The sequence below is a fragment of the Battus philenor genome, unplaced genomic scaffold (assembly GCF_028537555.1).
Source record: "Battus philenor isolate CCGP_79_NKW_IND1 unplaced genomic scaffold, ilBatPhil1.0.hap1 SCAF_20, whole genome shotgun sequence".
Lineage (NCBI taxonomy): Eukaryota > Metazoa > Arthropoda > Insecta > Lepidoptera > Papilionidae > Battus > Battus philenor.
In genome coordinates, this window is record NW_027181683.1 from 1699686 (window position 1) to 1721429 (window position 21744).

Genomic DNA, 21744 nt, shown 5'->3' on the forward strand with positions numbered 1-21744 from the left:
AATTTCACTTAATCGATAATATAGTCCACTTACAAGGTGGAACAGATATAAGATTTTGCTAAGGTCTTTTAATGCAACCTGCTCTAGCTCTGCTGCTCTCTCCTATTGGAAATCTACTGGGAAGTCTCATGTCCAAAAGTGAACGTTCTACCGCTTAAAGTGATGATGAAAATGAGCTTTAAAATGTTTCGATAGTAATGTATTATATCCTTATTGTCAAGCATTACATATCAGCGCGATCGCATTGTACAATCGTGTAATTGTTGAAAACTAATTATTATAGGATTATAAACCATTTTACACATATAAACACCTGATTATTAACAAGTAATTTTTGATGTTAAACTTAACCCTTTCCACTCCAATGTCGAGTGTCACTCGACACTGATTTTGTTCCACAAGCTCCACTGTCGAGTGATACTCGACATGGTGTAATACTTCTTTTTGCGGAAAATTTTAAAACAGGAAAGGTTTTTGTTACTAAAATATTTGAATCACGAATAAATGAAACATATTCTAGAATCGCAAGATACTATAATTCAATTTAATTTTATCGATGCGACTTAACTGCCTTGGAATGGAAAGGGTTAAGCACTGTTAAAAGGCACTGTACCCCTAGTGTCATTACATACTCATCGTGGGTTCGAATCTGTAAGTACGAGGGAGTATTTTTTAATATAGTCCCCGCTTTGGAGACCATTCATGCTCCACTGCCATGTGTAAGCAAGGACATTATGTACAAAAGACTTTTCACAAATTTCCACTCTTCTTTCATACATTTCTCTATTGTTCTTCTCACTCTCTTCCATTTCTTTTCATACCTTGTTACCTTTCATACATTGCCTCACTTCTTTCGCTTTCCTTCTATAATAAATACTATAAAAATTCTAAATTTTTATTTTTTATCTTTATGTTCCTATTTTCATATTTACTTGAGTTTTATTTTGTATTCATTATTATTTTAAATACTTTTATATACAAAGTTTTCTCTAACGTAGTCAGAGTATATATTTCTAATTACAGTTTCTAGACGAAGGGGGAAAATCCTACCTAGGACGCCTGGGAATGGAGGGCCCAGGCAGTGTCAGACTCTTACTGTATCCATTATTTTATTATCCTTTACTATTACACATTTCTATACAATACATATCATTTAGGTTTTTCACAGTTTGTTCGCAATAAGTTGTAAGGGGTATGTAATGGAATTAGGCGTTACCTTGCGGAAGTCCATCCTAAGCAAGAAAAGGACCAATATTTCCCCCCTTCCACGGGGCATCTTCAGGAGTTATGTTACACCGATTAGTGCCAAACACGTGTTGAGTGATTTGACGGTGGCGGTTGTGTAATTCGCATTGTTTGCCGCATACGCATTTATCAGCAGGCTGGCGGGCGGTACACTTTGTTGCACGACTACCACTAAATGTGCGGAAGTGGCTAAATATTGGTCCTTTTCTTGTAAGGGGTATGACGATGTCGAAGGCTTTTATCTTTAAACCTCTTTTAAGACAACGAAAGTCGAAACCTCCCTAGCGAGCTTTGGCTCGGGCCGTTACATACTGCAGGTATGCATCGAAATGGAGAATTGTCGAGCGCTTAGATCGCTTAGATGGATGCTTCATGGCTGATTAGGTTTAAGAGATCTAAGAAGGTACTTCGAATCCAGCTGTCACTCGATATCCGTGTGTGTTTCACACACGTGTTGAGTGATTTGACGGTGGCAGTTGTGTAATTCGCATTATTTGCCGCATACACATTTGTCAGCGGGCTGGCGGGCGGTGCACTTTGTTGCACGACTACCACTGCATGTGCGGAAGTGGCTAAATATTGGTCCTTTTCTTACTTAGGATGGACTTCCGCAAGGTAACGCCTGATTCCATTAAATACTCGATATCCATTTAACATTCTGATTCAAGTGCGCCCGAGGGGACTGAAGCTGGATGCGGTCGGTTGCTATTGCCTGGCTATCACTGACAATTCTACAAGCGTTACCCTGGGAGATATGACGGAAGAAAATCCAACAACGCTTCATTCTAGAACTATCAAGAGTTAGGAAGATATTCCAGCAGACGGTAAGTGGTCGATCGTGAAGACAAGAGACTTACTTGTAGACGGCGCGCTTGTCGGCCTCGAATTGCGCCTGATCGGCGTCCGCGGCGGGCGCTCCCCCGCCGCCCTGCATCCCGCCGCGATCACCAGCTGCGCCGGCGCATCTGAAATAGCACCAAGCTAAAGTCACATGCACCGAATGGCAAAGATCCCGAGGTCATGCAGCTTTAAGACGTAAGGAAGACCTTTACGGTATTGTCCCTGAATTAGTGCGCATCCCAATAACAAATATATTACCGTAAAACATTCATATGATCGATCCAGAAACTTTTTTGTGAAAATTATTATTATATAAGTCCACGTTCAGATTACTGCAGAAGTCACACGGGCGTATGATGAGCGTCGTATTGAGTAAGATTTAAATAAATTATTATTTTAAATAATTGTTTTATTATTATTTCAAACGCACTGCATCTTCAAGTACCTTTACCTATATTAAAATGCCAGTCATATAACAGGTTTTAAAATCTATATATACTAAGAACCAGAAGTTATTTATGTAAACAATTTTAATATAAATACCACAATATCAATTCTTTCTTAGAACATATTTTTGTTGATTATAAATTCGTCCACGTTTCAGTCCATAGACGCCCGCTGCAAAGTTTAGACCTCCACCAAAGATATCCATAGGCAGGTTGACGATCGCAGTATGATATTATGATACGCAGAAGACGCTGCTGCCCATCTTCTGGAAACTCCTTTTTAAGCAGTGACAATCCTATATAATTAATAAACAAAATGTGAATTATATAAGATTGTATCCCGGGAATTGAACCTACGACTTACAATCGCAGGTCTCATCTTTTTGTCGTCGATTATAAGAAAGTCAAACTGTCTAAAACAGTGATTCCCAAAGTGGTCTATATCGACCACTAGGGGTCTATGACAACCTGCAAGGGGTCTACGTCAGCGAAAAAAAAATCTCAACACATACACTGATAGTACCTATTTACTTACATCATACTATCTTATAATATCAAAACATTTACATTATTTATAAAAATACCTATGAAGTAAAAAAAAAATTATATATGTTTATTAAAATTGTGTAAGTCGTATGATGTTGGTATTCTCTTTGTGGTCGCAATACATTTTCATAACATAACATGTGTTTTTACTTTGTTTTTAACACTAAACTTCACTACAGTATGAAATTTACAGGAAATCAATATCAGGTAAGTAGGGGGTCTACTCAAAACGGAAAACATGCCAAGAGGGGTCTACGACACAAAAAAGTTTGGGTCTGAACTCTGGTCTAAAACATAACGGTTATAAGTCATGTATGTGCTTTCATATAATTCTGTTTTTAAAAAAAGAACTGCCAGCCATGAAAGGAATATTCCAATCTTAAATTAATAAATCAACGTAATGCTTCAATTGAAAGTCAATTCGTTGCAAGACCGGAGCGACCTCAGAGTGCAATAACGTTGAATTCATCGGGCACTCACGTGTCCCTCCGCGCGCGTCCTGCACCTGTGTGCGTTGAGACACATTCAATGAAGCTTTATCACATGCTGGTGATTAGTTATAATGATCACTATATACAGGTTGATTTAAAATAGACACAACAGATTTTGAGTTATCGCTTTAAAGCATGGATACACAGACCGCGGCCCGACGGTCGAATACTGGTGGCCCGCCGACAGCAAAAATAATACTATTGTACATTTGAAAAATATTGAATTCTATTCCAGAATAAAACCAAAAAAATTTAATTACCCATACTTCTGGCGGCCGGCCCGCCATCAGTTCATGATTTGCCCAAGTGGCCCCTAGTCCTAATAAGTCTGTACAACCATGCTCTAAAGCACATTTGCTTGGTTTCGGTTGAAGTTGATGCTGTTAGCCCAGATCTTTTACAGCTTCACGGAGCGGAAGAGTCCGTGAACTTAAAAATAAAACAGAAGCTAGACAGACGCATTCCAGTTGTACGATGAAGTTCGCACGTAGTAAACCGCTCTACCCGAGTAGAGCTGTGTAGTGTTGATGTTGTGTATATGCTTGGGACGGCAGCGTGGATCACAGACGAGCCAAGGATGGATCCGAAACCTCGGTTCACCCACGCTGTAGTTTTTACACATATTTCCAATCAAACTGTATAAAGTTATCACTCAGATATATCATAGAAATTGAATACCACAATAAAGCACTGTGGAGAAGAATGATAATAATAAAAAATATGAATAAATTACTAGAATTAAAAAGTCCCTGTCCCACACGAGATAGCGGAACGAGAGGTCCCCAACAGCGAGGACCATTAAAAAAAAATAAAGCACTGTGATCGCCAAACCGTCTGCCGAGCATAGCTACTATGGTATATTCTTCAATAGATATCTTTGGTAGAGTCATATACTTTGCAATGTGCTGAGAGGACGATATGTTAGCGCCAAACACCGAGAACCTGTAAAAGACCAGCTCGCCGTGACTTACCGTGGTCCCATACTGAAGGTCCATTTTCACACATATACAAAACATAATGTAATACACATATAAACATACACGAATGCCATTCCATTCGGAACAATTATAAAATGTTTCGTGTCTATTTATTATCACTATAGTTTTTTTTAAGTGTTTGTATCTTGTATTTTAACCCTTAATAGCCTGATTTACAAAAGTGTTTTTTTTAATATTACTGTGTTTGCTCGAGGGTCTAGATGAAGGGAAAAATAGATATTTTTTTAATTTCGTTGGAAAGAATATTATACAACAGTAAAATACGTACAGCCATTCTATAAAAAAAACTAATAGTAATGTGAACATTCGGTTTAAAAGATTGGTATCAAAATTGAAACTCTAGGCTATTAAGGGTTAATATGTTAAATTACTGTCATTATTTAGTCCAATAAATATATATATTGAAAAAATTATTATGAATGATTTTTTTTCATGAACTTAGCAATTCGCAAATGTATCCAACCAATCCGGCTCAAACAAATCCATCCAACAAAACAAACTATCATAACAACGCAATAAAACATTGCCAAACGCGAAACAACACCCGTAAACAGGGTATAAACACAACATGGCAACTCCGACTCGACCCCGCAACGACAGGGTTGCCAACTCGGTGAAAAAAATATTTTTTTCAAATTAAACTATAATATCTTTAATAATTATTATTAAACGTTTTTAAATAAAGTATTATACGCATTATATCTTCTCTAATAATAACAATGCTATGTTGGACAGTCTTTTTTTTTTGGACAATACAAATAAATATTTCTTGGTAGATACATTTACATTCACTTTAATGGATATCATAGTTACGATAAAATTGTAAAATATTAAACTCTCGTTAACCTGCCTTGTTTCTTGTGTCTGTTTAATCTATGTTTAAAATACGATCTCAAATCCGTGTCAAAGTCCACGTAAAAATCATAATTTCACTCAAATATTGTCACATTACGAATTTAGATGACCAAAAAAAACTTTACAGGATGAAAAAAAAAACTTTTAACTTAAATAAGCACGTGTGTTTAATTATCGATAATTATTTAAATAAGCTGTTTAATTGTATTTATTATAAAGCAAACAAATTACAGACGACGTAAAGATTAAGTTTTTTCTTTTTTATTTTTTTTTATTTAATATGATATCTACTTTCAATTAGTGTAGGGTATCTACAGAACTTACAATCTAGCTTTTTAAGCATATAAGTAATTTAAATATAATTTAATTTTCAAGACATATTAATAACACCTCCATTAACACTTTTCTTATTTTCTCTATTAAAGGTAAGTCACTTTTTATTGTGTTCTTTTACAGTTCATAAATACACTACACCTTCACTATACTAACTCACACGGCTTTGTCTGTTTCAGCCTGCACACGGCATCTGTATGTTCAAGGAGCTGAATAGCTTCTACATTTTTCATTACAGCATTAGTGAAGCCATCTGGTAAAACATCCCAATATAAGAAAAACTGCTATGTTTGTCCATTATCATATATAATAAAATACCATTGCATATAAGGAAACTACCGCAAATGCTATTTTTACATAATTTAAGGATATGGTTAGTAGATAAATGCTACTATACTGTTAAGGATTTTTTAGATGATATTGAATAAATACGTAATGTAATTTAGTAGTTATAAGTAGAATTGTTTTAAAACAGATATAATACATACTTTTGCATGCCGATACTGGCTAAAAATATGATACTAATGTTTATAAAATTGTAACAAACTTTTAACCATGTTTACTAAACAAAAAATAATTCATTTCAGCAAGTAAGAAAGGGACTAATATATATATATATATATATATATATCAGTCCCTTTCTTACTTAGGATGGACTTCCGCAAGTTAGCGCCTGAATCTATTAGATATATTTCATTTCACGCACATGATTGTAAAGTCTTCCTTCACGAGCTTCTGCGCACTTCTTAATAATATTACAGACGGGTTCCACCTTATTTTTTATTAATAAAATAATGTTTAATCGTGGATTAATCAGTCTAGATTACGGAATCAAAGAAATGATCAATAAAAAACACTTCGGAAAACCATATTTTCTATTGATCGTCTGATAATCGGTAATCGATTGCAAATTTGATTCAGTGTTGCTTCAACAACTCAAATCAACATTGTTTGACAACGCAAAACAATCGTAAACTAAAATTCATCGTGTTTGTGTGTCATATTAACACGCAACAGTCAAAATAACATAGTTTTTAAGTTTTTATTTCTCTAATTGTTATTAAGTATGATCAAACTGACTGTAAAATAAATAGTCTTTGGTATTTTATCTTTCAGCAATCGTTTTAAAATAATTTTCAATGTCTATCTTCCTAAATCATTTCCTCGTTTAAAAATAAATAAAAGTATGTTCCTAATTTGAATAAGAACTCTTACACTTACCTATGCAAAAGAATGACGAGTTCTTTCTACCTTTACATCTTCACCGCATGTTGGAGTTCGGATGAAGCTTAGCTTGTACCTTTAAATAAGCACGAAGGCCCACCCTACCTATGTGACGTATTGTAAGTCGTCATATTTCGTGCGATGGAGATAACGCTCTACAAAACCGAAATTAGCCGATGGCCTCTTTCCAAAAGTCGATGAGCAATATTTATCGCCGGGAACCGTATGTTGTCACGCAAGCTGTATATTATAAATATTTTCATTCATTTCATCACCAAGAAGTAAGAATATGTTTCTTGCACAGATCGTGCGCTCACGTTTAATTGAAATGCGATACAGTAGCGAATCTGTCGAAGAAACCTGTTAACCTCTTCGGTGTAGCGTCAGATGAATATTTAAAAAAAAAAACGTCATAAACTTTTTAAATTTAGAATTACGTTGACTATAAAACAGCACTGTGGCATGATTAATCCATTTCTTATATTATACTTCTACCATAAGCATGCTCCTCCTCAAAACAAATCTACGGGAGATACGTACAATGCTTACACTTGAACATGATCGTATGTATGAAAGATATTTTCAGCAGAAATCTTTTGCACACGTCACTCGTATATAAAATATTCAGGTAAATTGCGAAACGATATTTTTGATTCACATTTCAGTTGCGAGCTTCGAAAGAAAAAATGAATACGGGATTAAAATTGGTTCACAAATTTCCGCTTAATACGTGACAGGAATACTAATAAACGTTTACATTTTAAAACAGTGTACAAAATGTGAGAAAGCTTCGCACATACGACACTGTCCGCACAGATGGAAATGGTACCTAACTTTAATCGTGTTCATTTGAAATAAATTTACTTTACTTTATTTACTTGGAGATAGACAGTAACAAAAGGCAGTAACATAGTACAAACTTAGAAGCTTAGAAATATAAAATTAGTTACAGTTGTTACCTTAAAACTATCTCACTGAGAACATATAATTATTTATAGTCAAACAATGAAAAAACAAATAAAAACAAAAACATTACTAAACAGGGATCAAAGACTATGTTTTATATATTTATATTATTTTGTTAACTATAGAATTACGTGAATATTTATTTTAAATTAAAATATTTTTATTACGTCATATTTTTATTCAGAACCATATTTACATGTTGAGCGATTTTAAATGTCTCGGCTGATATTTGAGAACTTAAGGTTTTTTTAAAAAAAAATCATTCAGAGATTCTAAGCACACATACAATAGACGCTTACACAGGCCTATGCTGATCTTTTTGCTTCAAATTAAATATTTCGCTCTCTGTATCATGTAACTGACGTAAATCAATGCTACATAAATTTAAAATATCATTGAGACAAATATCATTGGCGAATATAAAGCTCACGAATCCGCTGGCTTGGTCATTTGGAGCGAATGGGATCGGATCGGAGCGTGAAGGTAGCGTACCTAGAAAAACCGAGGGGTCGAAGACCAGTGGGTATACCCAGGTATCGCTGGATCGATCGCGTTGAGGCAGACTTGCGCGAATTGAATGTCAACCAATGGCAGACGATGGCGCAAGATAGAGGAAAGTGGAAGTCTATCGCTTCGTAGGCCAAGACTTTGGGTCACTGAGCCAGAGGAGTAAGTAAGTATTGAGACAAATAAAATTTTAATATATTTGTGAGGATGCAGAATAAAAGTCACAACGCAATAAAACAACCTACCATAAAGACTACGTTTCATGTAAAAATAAGCCCTCAAATATTTATTTGTCTGGCACTGGTGCATGTTAAAAACATAATTTGAAAAAAGAACAGTGACAAATATACATTTAACTACGCGAATCGCCTAGCTACGGACAGTGCTATCCTAGTGGTAGAGAACGGAGAATTGCGATAGATGGTCGCGGAATCCATTCCCAGTATACAGTTTTATATAATTCACACTTTGTACGTTTATTGTACCGTATTGCCACTGCTCACATACAAGTTTCCAGAGGATGAGCAGAAGCGTCTCCTGCGCATCATAATATCGCATTGCTAACGCCAAACAGCTCATATATATATTTAATGGTATCAGGCGTTACCTCGCGGAAGTCCATCTTAAGTAAGAAAAGGACCAGTATTTAACCACTTCCGCACATGCAGTGGTAGTCGAGCAATGAAATGCACCGCCCGCCAGCCCGCTGATAAATGCGTATGCGGAAAACAATGCGAATCACACAACCGCCACTGCCAAATTACTCAACACGTGTTTCACCCCTCCACGGGGCATCTTCAGGAGTTATGTTAAACTGATTAGTGTAATTCACTCTGTGTTTGGCACTGCATGTGCGGAAGTGGCTAAATATTGATCCTTTTCTTTCTTAGCTCATATATATCGGCGTCTATAGGCTGAGAGACGATGCTATAATGAATAAAAATATGCACATTGATAAGTTTGCAGAAAATTCCAAATTATACCACTTTGCTATCGCCAACACGCATGCCAAGCATGGCGATTTTGGTATATCCTCCCTTAGATATATTTTTCTATGCCTTGCAGTGGTCGTCTATGGGCTGAAAAGATGAATTACATACTTCAAAAGTCTTTAGTTAATTACCCGAATATCTGCGAATATCAGCAAACAATATAATAGACATTTTATATTCAAAAAGGTATTTCTAAACTAGACATTGTCATGTTATCCTAGTACCGGATTGGTTCATTAAACCTGATTCAAAATATTATTAAAGCAATGATAAATTAAGACGTGTTTTAAGGTAAATAATATTGTTGATCTAGCAACCCTGGCGTCTATGAAACTTGTAGGAGGCAATAAAAAGAGATATTAAAAGCGCAGAGAGCGCATTCATCACAAGTGTTGCCCGTTAGATTGATATAAGATACCGCCGCCGGCCTGCCGCTACTGTATCGTTTAGCTCAGCTTTAAAAGGGGGAGCCATCTTTATTTAATAACTCCTCCGAAGGTCGACTTCAGCGTTTTGATCGCCTCGCTTTGTTGTAATTGACGTATCTTCGTTCTTTCAAACATATTTTTCACTCGTAGCAATGTAAACGTTATGAGTTAATATTTCATTGAATGCATAGTTTCTTTTATATTTACCAGTAACGAAGAAAAAACCTCTTCAGTCGAAATTATATGTAAATGTTTCACAACCTTTTTGCAAAGCACATAGTCACTTAACGGGCCATAAAAAGGTTGTATGTTTGAACCTAAACCTATACCACCTGTAGATACCTCAGAAAATCCCCCGTGCCCCGTGAACATCTGGACAAGACACGTGTCCAGCTGAATTTTCCAGGATATGCGATAAGCTGATTCGGCCATCGTAACTTCCGATTTGTTTTGCGGTTAAGTGCCTATTTAACCCTTAACTTAGCAGATTTTTTTAATATTACATTAATATTCATACCACTTGACTTTTAAGACCTAAGGATGCCAACAGAAAAAAACTGAACAAGCGTTCGAAAATTAAGAAATTACCTAAACATTCACATACAAATGATTACTTTGCGTTTAAAATTGATGCCACTATTTTTTTTTAATTCTGTTGTATCTCTATAGATATGTTATCAAGAAAAGGGTTAAAGTGAATAAATAAAATTGAACATATTATTCGACGGCGTCACGAAAAGTCAGGACATATATTAAACTAGCTGATCCCGCAAACGTTATTTTGCAAAAAAAATTAAAGTTTTTAATTAACAAATGTAAGATAAGGGTTGATCGTAGAGGGGTGAAAATTTAGGGTTATATGTATTTTTGTATGCTGTATCATAATAAAATAAAAACCAAAAAAAATTGTCTAAAAAATTAAAAATAAAATTTAGGGGTGGACCACCCTTATCACTTAGGGGTATGGAAAATAGATAGTAGCCGATTCTCAGACATACTGAATACGCATGTAAAATTCGGTCAAGCCGTTTCTGAGGAGTTCAAGTTCGAACACCGTGACACGAGAATTTTATATATAAGATATAAACATTCTTTACACCTCAACATTTTGTAAAAATAATTCACGATAACATTCTAGATAAATTCTCCGGGTACGAGCGTTCAACAAAATCGGATCGAACGCGACCGCTCGCAAAATTGTCTCCCTCCAATGTGACTTGGGCGCACGTCAGGTGCCCGATATTGGATTAAGTTAAAACTTATCAGCCCCGATGTCTGTTATTACCTTTAATCAAGACTGATTAAGAAAATGTATGATTTATGTGATACTTGTGTAAATTCTCTCGTTTCTCTGAAATTCTAACCAATCGTGGGAATATTGCGACATGATATAACAACATTAGTAAGAAAAGGACTATTATATAGCTACTTCCGCTATGTAGCAGTAGTCGTGCAATAAAGTGCATCGCCCGCTAGCTCGTCAACGGGCCATAAGTGAATGCGGACAGCCGTCTGATGAGAATGTTTTGCATAAGTGGACAATGTTTGTAATTAAGACAGCGTTTGTTTTTATTTCGATGTTTCATTATGTTGAAATTGATCTTTATAAATGTAAAATATGATAATTGAACTTGAAGTGATTGATTTATTCTACTTACATTTCAAGATCATCTTAAAGAGTATTACAATGAATGTTATTATTTGATTTCAAACCAAACACATCCTGATCAACGCATTACCTTCACGTAATGTAATTATAATAAAATGTTATTGAAGAGATAAGTTCGTTTCTTAGTTCACTACTAAAGTCCACTCTCTGATGTGGGCACACCTTTGTGGTCGACGAGCACCGTATCGAAGTAGTGAAGAAGGTTCCAAACGCAACCTGGTCTTCAAAAATATTTTACACTTACTTGCCAATTATCAAATTGCACGTAATTATTTCAACTTAACCAGGTGAACGCCCTGAACTTTCCGTATAGTGTCTCAGTCTAGACTGCCTTTAAAATACTGTCCCGGCAATGTTTATAAAGTTTTATTAAAAACTTATTATTTTTCAACAGCGTTACTGTATACAAGTCCCTGTCTATCTTTTGGGATTAGTATAACAATGTGCAGTAAGTATGGCGTATGATACTCATCAAAAGTTTTATAAAGAATTACGTGAAAGAAAATATTGTAAAATACTAGAAAAGTAACAGAAATGTCTATAATAAAATAAACCTTGAAAAATAACTTTTAGATTTGTAATATCTACAATGATACAATCTCCAATAGAGAGGTTTTGGATACACATTGTGAAATTTATTTATTTATTTATATTATCCTACTACTGTGTACGTCAATCTATTAGAGCCCAATTTTTTTATTTTGTTCCATTTTGTTGGAACCAAGGTTTTGTTGGGGCAATAATTTTTTCAGCTCTCTTTTTTTTACATTTCTTTTCTCTTCTTTCAGTCTTTAACAATTACATTTTTCAACAGTTACATTTTTCACTTATGTTTATTCCTTTTATTCGTCACCTTCCACCCTACCCTCAGTTACTACAGTTTAGGTGTATTTTATTATTACAATGCATTACATTTTAATTTTGATTATTTATATATACATTTCTACAGTTTTTCTTCACTTTCTTTCATTTAGTAGTTTATTTAAATTTTGTTTTGTTTCCTTATTTTAATATTACACATTTACAATATTATTGATTATTACTATTTACTATTAGCCGAACGTTTTAACCCAAGTTTTATTTCTTTCTATGATATTTTCTACGACCCTCTAGCAGAAATTGAGGAAGGATGTTCTGCTTTTTTCATCTGCTATTATGGAGGCAATTCTCACCTCCTGAATCTTTATACCTACTCGGCATTCGATCTCGATTCAGGCCCTCCTGAATGCAGGACAGTCAGCAACTAGGTGAATCACGGTCTGGCTCACACCCGGTTCACAGAAGCACGAGGGGTCCTGAGCTTGAACCGTTGAAGGAATTCAGAGAACAGAGCCCAATTTAATAGAAAGTTGAATCAAAGTAATCTCACTTATACACCTATAAAAATGTTTCCCAATCTGTGTCCCGTGCCCAACAAAGGTGCAATTTGATTGGATTGGCGTAGAAATTTTAGAAAGACTTAGGTGGTGCATGGCGTTATAAAATGTTGGGAAACACTGTACTATACGGGCACGAGCGATACAGGCGTACTTACAACTGAAAATAACCTCTTAAAAATATCCCTAATCTAATTGAGGTTTTTTGTTATGAGAATTATTTAAAGTTTAAAAAGAAATGCTCTACGAAGGTTTTGTCCCAGTAATATGACTGCCATCATCATCACCTTATCATTTGCTATGACATCACCTTTAACCCTTAAAGGCATGGCTTATATTTATACTTTAAAAAAATATTTACCTTGCAGATAAGTACACTAAAATGCAGGGAAAATAGAAAAAAATGTATATTACTACTTACTACTACTTATTTTTTTAAAAACTTTAAGTTGTAGATATACAACACTGGGCATTTACTTTTAAGTTTAGTACTCATTTTACGTTTAAGTGGTATTTTGCAGTTTTACATCATTATGCATTTAAGGGTTAATATGATGGGCCACATGGCGCGTATAAAAATTACAAATTCCACATTCTATATGTTTTTAAATCTTTATTCAAGTAGGATATACACGCAGTTTTGAATCAACAATTATTATTTTAACAAGTAGTAATCTACATTCGGAATGCTTTGGAACTCGACAATTGCAAATCTTTTTAACCCTTAAATGCATGACTTTTATTTAGACTTAAAAAACTATTTACCTTGCAGATAAGTACACTAAAATGCAGGGAAAAACAGAAAAAAATATGTATATAACATTTTTATACTCATTTTTTAAAAAAACCTTATGTTGCAGATATACAACACTATGCATTAACTTTTAAGTGTAGTACTTATTTTATATTTCAAGTGGTATGCTACAGTTTTACATCATTATGCATTTAAGGGTTAAATGAAAAACATTCGTTCATAGCATAACAAAAACATTTCCATTAGGTATTATTATCGATAGCACGCATCGTACGACGTTATCTAAACTCTGAGATTATCCTGCCAAATTAAAACAACCCAAGTTGTTAAGTGAGTCCGCCTTCGCCCTCGGCGCTCCTAGGTCGGACGGTAAGCACCCCTGATGGGTTAAGTTCGGCGAATTCAAGACAAAGCGCGCCGCCCGTGGGTTTAGCCGGCGAATCGCTTCAACTAGCTAAATTAACTAATTAAGATATATTTGATTAGTACTCGTTGTTTGCTTTATCTTCATCTTATATTATAAAGATATACGTGAAATGTTTAAGTTTTGCTATTCGCTGGAATAACCACCGTTCCCTTATGGTACGATAATAAATATCAAGGCAATTACTTTACACCGATGTTTCTTATTCTTCAAACCTCATGTACTTTACTAAGGTTGTTGAACGTAAAATACATGAGGTTGATGTATTTTACGTTCTAAAAATTCAATTTGCCCCGCGATTACATTACAGATTGCAGATTATTTTTCTAAGCAACAACAGGTTTAAAAGCCTTTAAATGGTTGAATGTATAGCTCGTTTACTATCAATTAATGTACAGTACCCGACGATAAATATTGCACATCGATCTTTGGAAAGAGATAATCGGCTAATTTTGGCTTCGTAGAGCGTTATCTCTGTCACATACCACCTATGTGACGTTTTGCCAGTCGTAATATGTGCGACCGAAATAACGATCTACGAAGCCGAAATTACGGAAGGTAAGTAATTTTTTCTAGGTTGGTAGAACTGTCTATAACATTTGCCAAGCATCTACTTATCAAAAGGTTTAATCAACTCCGATTTACACGTGTTTTCATCAAATGTTTCAATTTTATCAAATGCATCAAGTCTCGATTGCCAAGATCGCTCAATTTTTTAATCAAAAAGTGTCAAAAACTCGACTCATATCGTTCCGGAACCACATTATTCGCCTGATTTGTCTCCGTACGACTTCTGGCTATTCAGCAAACTCAAAACGCCAATGCGGAGACATCATTTTGACACGGTTGAGCCGATTCGAAGGTCTACTTATTTATTTATTTACTTTATTGGAGATAGACAGTAACAAAAGGCAGTAAGAAAGTACAAACTTAGAAATATAAAATTAGTTACAGTTGTTACCTTATAACTATCTCACTGAGAACATATAATGATTTATAATCAAACAATTAAAAAACAAATAAAAACATTACTATACAGGGATCATACTATGGTGTATATATATATATATATTATGTTTGTTTATATATTTATATTATGGTTTAAATTGCATTGTATGTGCTCAATAATTTCGAACGAAATTGTTTTTTAAAAGATACGACAGAGCACGAGAATATATCAATATCACTAACATATGATTTGTCTAGTAGGTTATACCCGAAAAAGACTCTTCTGACTGTTTCCAGGACTGGACTTTTTAGGGGACGAAATTGATTTGTAAGAATAAATAAAGAATTAACAAAAACAAATTCACTATACTTTTTGATTACAGTACTATATCGACCTTATACATCATATAAACATATGATACGAATTTCTGGATTCAATGATTAATTTCTATAAATCTTTTTACAAAAATAGTAGAAATAAAAATCGATATGAACGGGCCAGTCATAAGTGAATATCTGTGCGCGGTCCCTCGCGTAATGTCGCCGCCATCGATCGTTCCGCTATTATATTTTAGTGCACTATTAAATCGCATAGTTGTGATAATGACTGAGAAAATTGTACATCACATCATGAGGGTAGATAATGTATGTCAATAGCGTTTAGCACGTGGTAGATATGTAATTAAAGGTAATAACTTGCATGTATAGCGCATTCCACTCTAGATATATATATATATATATATATACAGATAACACTAAATAAATTAAAAGTTAAGGTTCACAAGAATTGTTCATCAGAAGTGACAAAGGGCGGGACTAATCGCTAGTGTAACCGTTGAGGCTAAAGGTTCCGCAACCACAAGACGGTAGACGCGTATCAGCTTCACCTTCTACTGGGCTGACGTATGAAACAGTAAAGGTGATGGGAAGTCGATAAACGCAGGCAGCGCAAGAGCTATCATCGTGACGATCTTCAGGAGAAGCTTACGTCTATCAGCTGACGTGAATAGGCCTCCTAGTAGGTTGATATAACAATGAAGTTGGTTGTCGTTGGACCCGGGCAACGCTAGTCCGGTCATCCATCCATCTTTGGATGAGGATCTTGCGTCCATCTTTACATGATGATGATGATGAAATCGGTACAAAATAAGCACAGAAATAATATTCGATATCATATCATATGTTTTCTATTTCGTTCACTGCTAAGCTAACAATAATAACAATATTCACTGTAATACTTTATATGCGATGATGACATTATACGTTTGTTTACATACTATATTTATATATATATATATATATATATATATATATATATATATATATATATATATATATATATATATATATATATATAGCTTCCCTCACTAACAACGATAAATAGTCGTTATATGTGCCCTAAACTGTTGACTATCTGCTAATCTTACTCCTCCCCTCTCCTTATATAGTTAAGACATCTATTTTTCTAACGTCATGACAGGCTGTGCGATTTCGGTCCTTATCCGCATCATAGATTTTATAAAGGTAGTTAGACTATATTGTTTTTATCTTGAGCGTATATTCAACGATAATCTTAAAATAAATTAAAATAAATAAACATTCTTTTATAAAAAGGTGTTTTATGAATTAACACAACAAAAAAAATAACCTAACGTACCCAAATTTATAAGTAGTTTTAGTAATCACTTTTATAGATGAAAGCAGAATACCGGATAAAACCAAATCGATATAAAATAGAAATAATTCACATCTGCCGCGGGAGAGATTCAACATCAATATTACAAAAAAAAAAGTATATTATTTTACTTAAAAATACTATACTTCTGTTAATGCATGGAATTAAATGTTGTTGATGGTCACTTAAAAGCTAATTATTGTCGCGAACTCTTTATAAAACTATATTTGTAAAGAGCAACTGTTGAGTTTCTCGCCGGCTTTAGCAGAACTGCCTTCCGAGCCGCGGCAGCCTCCTTTAGGGACAACAATGTCGATATTTTATGTTGATTGACGATACTAAAGTGCTTATAATGCTAATTCTAATAAAGAATATTTTGATTTTTCATTGATTTTGATAATTTTAGTTCCTCCATCTTGATATGTCCCTATAAGTCAAGCCACAAGGGTTCCAAACACGCTCCGATTTAAAAAGAGTCTATAACTATGTTGTTAATTTATATAAAAAATCATTAACACTATAGTTTCATTTTGTAAATAATTTTAATTTGTCGAACACTTTACATTTGTCGTATGATAACATTTAATATTACCTGTAATACTTAAATAAAGACATCGTTTTTAAACAAGGGAGAGTAATTTAAGAAGCTCTTCTACCAAAGGATTGCATCGTAGGTTAAGTCGATGAGGAAAAAGAGAAACTACATGTGGAAGAAATTGGTAGAGATTTAGCAGTGAAAGTATATGGAATGGTAAATATAAAACTTTTATAATATTTTCTGTAAAAGAATACTAGATGGCGCTACCCGATAAGCTTTATAGACGTAGTACTGATTTACCGACGTTTTGATCTCTTTAAAACCACTCTGTATGCGTGTATTACGTGCTCCAAAATTAAATAATTATATTAGGAGAACCGGAAAGTAATGTCGCTTTTTTAAGTTAAATTCACTCGACTACATTATTAACAAGTTTCTGTTTCTAATCAACAATATATTCACCGGTCACCAATTTTCGGTTAGATCGGTTTCTCTGTAAAATATGTCGACAGAAATGACATTACTTTCCGGTCCCCCTAATATATAAAACATCTCTGATCTTGAACACAAATTTTTATTTTAGTGCGTACTTGTATGTAATGTTAAAAATATTTTATATTGGGATATTTTAAATTTTATTGAAACAAAATTATACAACAGTTCCACCTACAACCATAGAATCGACATATAAAGTATATTGTAAACTTACTTCTGTTTTTTTATAACCAAATAAGAAGAAGTTATATGATAAATCAAAATAATGACAGTCTTGTCATTGACTTGATATATATACATATATATATATATATATATATATATATATATATATATATATATATACATAGATATATATCAATAATCTGAGCGCAGTACTGAAAAGATTAGAATGTTTTTACACAAAAAACTAAAAGGCCCCAAAAAACACAACATCGTTTACGTAAATAAAAAAAAAACAAATATATTTAGTTTTACGTTATCTGTGCCTTCATCGACACGGAGGCGGGATGGACGCCAAAAGCGCGGGAAAACTACGCGCTCTTACTCAGCAATTTGTATGCTCGGTTCTGAACTATAAACACGGCCTAATTCGCTCCCTTTCCACTCATTTCCGGTGGAGCGTGAGGGAATAATTATCTTCCGCTTATTCCTTGCCGCCATGAAAAAAGAGAACGAAACATTTGCTTGTTTGTACCGAATCCTTACTAAAGGCAATGGCACACATAACATCTTATACATTAATTAAAACAAGGTGTTGATTTACAGGTGTAAAAGGCTAAAATCTACCTGTAGTATTGTTAGAACAAATTTACCACCCAGGTATTCCTTCAGCAATTACAACCAGTGGCAATATTTTGTAATTTACCAATTGTTTTAGTCTAACGTGGATCGACCCCGCTATAGATAGAGATCTCTCGGTCGATCCTTTGAAGTATTGTTGGACATTAATGCTCTACACATATTCCAAAGCATTTACTTGGAACATTCAAAAAAATTACTGAACTCTTTATATATAAAACTCTCGATAAATTATATCACATGATGATTTACATGTATTTAATGGAATCAGGCGTTATTTTGCGGAAGTCCATCCTAAGTAAAAAAAGGACCAATATTTAGCCTCTTCCGCACATGCAGCGGTAGTCGTGCAACAAAGTGCACCGCCCGCCAGCCCGCTGATAAATGCGTATGCGGCAAACAATGCGAAACACAACTACCACCGTTAATTTACTCAACACGTGTTTCACTCCTCTACGGGGCATCTTCAGGAGTTATGTTACACCGATTAGTTCCAAACACAGAGTGACAAAAAAAGAAGATTTACAGGTGTAAAACTTTTAAAATGGTAGAGCGCATTTTTCAACAAAAAGCGTTAAAACTTTTATACCAAAATCCAATCATAGTGTATAAGTTGATGGCTCTGAAATATTTTTTTTGCATGGACCCATTGTAAAAAAAATAATTTTAATTATATTAAGTAATTCGAATTTTGAAAATGCTTTATCTTACTAAAACATTACATTGTTTATTATTTCTAAAACCATCGATTTTTAGGGTAGGGTGTACATAATTAGCTATGAATTCACCCCTTTTACTAATCACTCTATAAAACCGCTTTTGTAGTTTTTTTGTTAAGGTGCCTTCGGAGCAGAAAATGTTACAAAATATCATTAACAAGTGTGAACGCTGTCTTTGTACACATTCTGTATTTTAATTAACTAATTGTGCTCGGTGTGCCCCCGCCCCGTTACGCAATATTTACCTAGCGGAGAGCGGAGGGCGAATGGGATGAACGAAGGCAAGCGGCATTGTTAATAACGAAATATAATCTTTCGGCATAGATCGGCAACAACGGGGTGTTTCTCTACCCACTATTCGTGATGCGATCTGCTCCCAACTCGGAATAAGTCCCGTTTTGAATTCTCTTGTATTGAATAGTTATATTAAACACCGCATTATCTGAAGACGATGATCTTTGAACAGTGCGTTTCCGGTGATGATTATGGTCGCTAAGATGAGCCTTATAAAAGAGAACACTCAAAGTCACCTGCATTGGAAAAGGCTGTACTCGGAGTTGACTAAAAAATGAGTAGATCCGCGGAAGAACTAATCCATCGATGTAACTCAAAGGATTGCACGTCTAAATTGAATGAAGACATCTCTGGTGTGGTCGCATCTAGTTCACGAACCCATTCGCTCCGTGAACTCATTACCGATGAAACTGTAGTAGCCTTAAGGCTAACAGCATTAACATCTTCAGAAACAATACAAACAATACATGGTGTGGTCGAACGATGATAGGAACGAAAAGGTCAAAGTCAAAGAGGAAGTGGCCAGTAGACGTGCCAGTGGCCAATAATATGAGCCAGTAGACGTGGCGCGAATAGGCCTCCCAACTAAGTAGCCTCACGACATTGTCAAAGTCGTGGATAGTTGATATAAAATAAAATTGCATTAGGCGTTTATCAGCTGACATTATGATGAAACAGTTATAATATATCGCTGTACAATGCTGACGGAACATGATTTCTCGTGTATTATGTCAATGTTCAGTGATGTTGTATGTTAAGGCTTTAAAATACTAAGTTAAACTTGTAATTATAACTTACTTTGATTCAAGCATCTGCCAATGTAGCTCTGCTTATTGTTATATACGTCGAATTTTATACAAAGATTTAAAAACAAAAAATTTTCGTTACTGTTTGTCATGTCAACACACAATTCACTATATTCCCTCGATTTGATTTTAATATCTATCAAATTAAACTAATTTGACATTGTCCTTAAGACGTATACTATAAATCACAATATTTTTAAATGCATCCTGAGTAACATACATAATATTTTTTAATTAAAAATTGAATTGTACCTTTTACAAACTTAGATGATAGGTTTTAGGAAGAAATCAATAGGAAATTGTTAACGATACGCGGTGAGTAAATTTTCAAAACTCATATTCAATTTTTAAATAATTTTAGTGAAGATTTATTTATTTATTTTAAGTAGATCCTTGCGTTTGATGCTGGCTGCTCATAGATTTTAAATTAGGTTCCTATTACTTTTTTTTTTTGTTAAACTCGATACGACTCCATATTCAAAATGCCCTCCTGTGGAACGTGGGCTCCACGTTGGGAAACACCACTATAAATTATCTTAAACGTATTATAATACATGAAGTAATGCAATTTTTACAAACTCTAGTTTATAGCCGTATAAAATCGCCGTTAACTTCTTGGATAAACGTCATCGGAACAGGAAACCTTTCACCTGAATTCGAAACTGGTAAAATGCACTAAATTTACCCGGCTATTAACGTCAATTTAACAAAAAAAGATTAAACACTCACCTTTTAAAGCCGGTTCTTAAACTCGATTGAGATTATAATTGGCCCTTAGTAAACCATAATTTAGAACTGTGTAATAAAGTTATTACTCTCTGAAATACATCTCAAAAATTCATGTACCTCTAACGTGTCTTTCTTTGGCGGTTAGGTATTATACTGTGATCAAAGAGTAAAATGAAATTCTTTATCAAATGCAATAAAATTCTTTCAAATTAATCCCCGTCTGATATAACGCACTTTTGCCAATGCTTTTTCCAGTCCTGGAAACAGTCCGAATAATCTTTTCCAGGTACAGCCTTCAAAAATCTTCTTCGATTCGGTTTTTATCTCCTCAATTGTGTGCCAACGTCACAGGCCTTTTAAGTTTGCTGAATAGTCAGAAATCGCACGGAGCCAAATCAGGCGAATACGTTTGTTGAGGAACGACACGAGTCGAGTTTTTGAAAAAGTCGCGAAGAACCAATGCAGTATGACAACGGCCAATTGAGACGTTGTCGCAATGATATTGCAAAACATCATTAAAAATAGTTTGAGCTGAATCAAATGATGTTCCAACTTTCGACAAATAAATAAACGTTCGGCAAATGTTGAAGTCAGTCCTACCACTTAAGAAAAATAAATGACAATTTCACTTATGTTTTGGTACAC

General features: G+C 34.5%; 1 protein-coding gene across 2 annotated transcripts in view; it reads right to left on the bottom strand.

Annotated features, from left to right (window-relative positions):
• The window catches only part of LOC137922831 (homeobox protein PKNOX2-like), an 81848-nt gene that overhangs the window by 11230 nt on the left and 48874 nt on the right, over positions 1-21744 (bottom strand). For both annotated transcript variants that reach the window (XM_068765918.1, XM_068765917.1), the window contains exon 2: positions 2103-2210. In XM_068765918.1, coding sequence (XP_068622019.1) covers positions 2103-2179 — 77 coding nt within the window. In that variant the 5' untranslated portion in view covers positions 2180-2210. The remainder of the gene's footprint in view (positions 1-2102; positions 2211-21744) is intronic.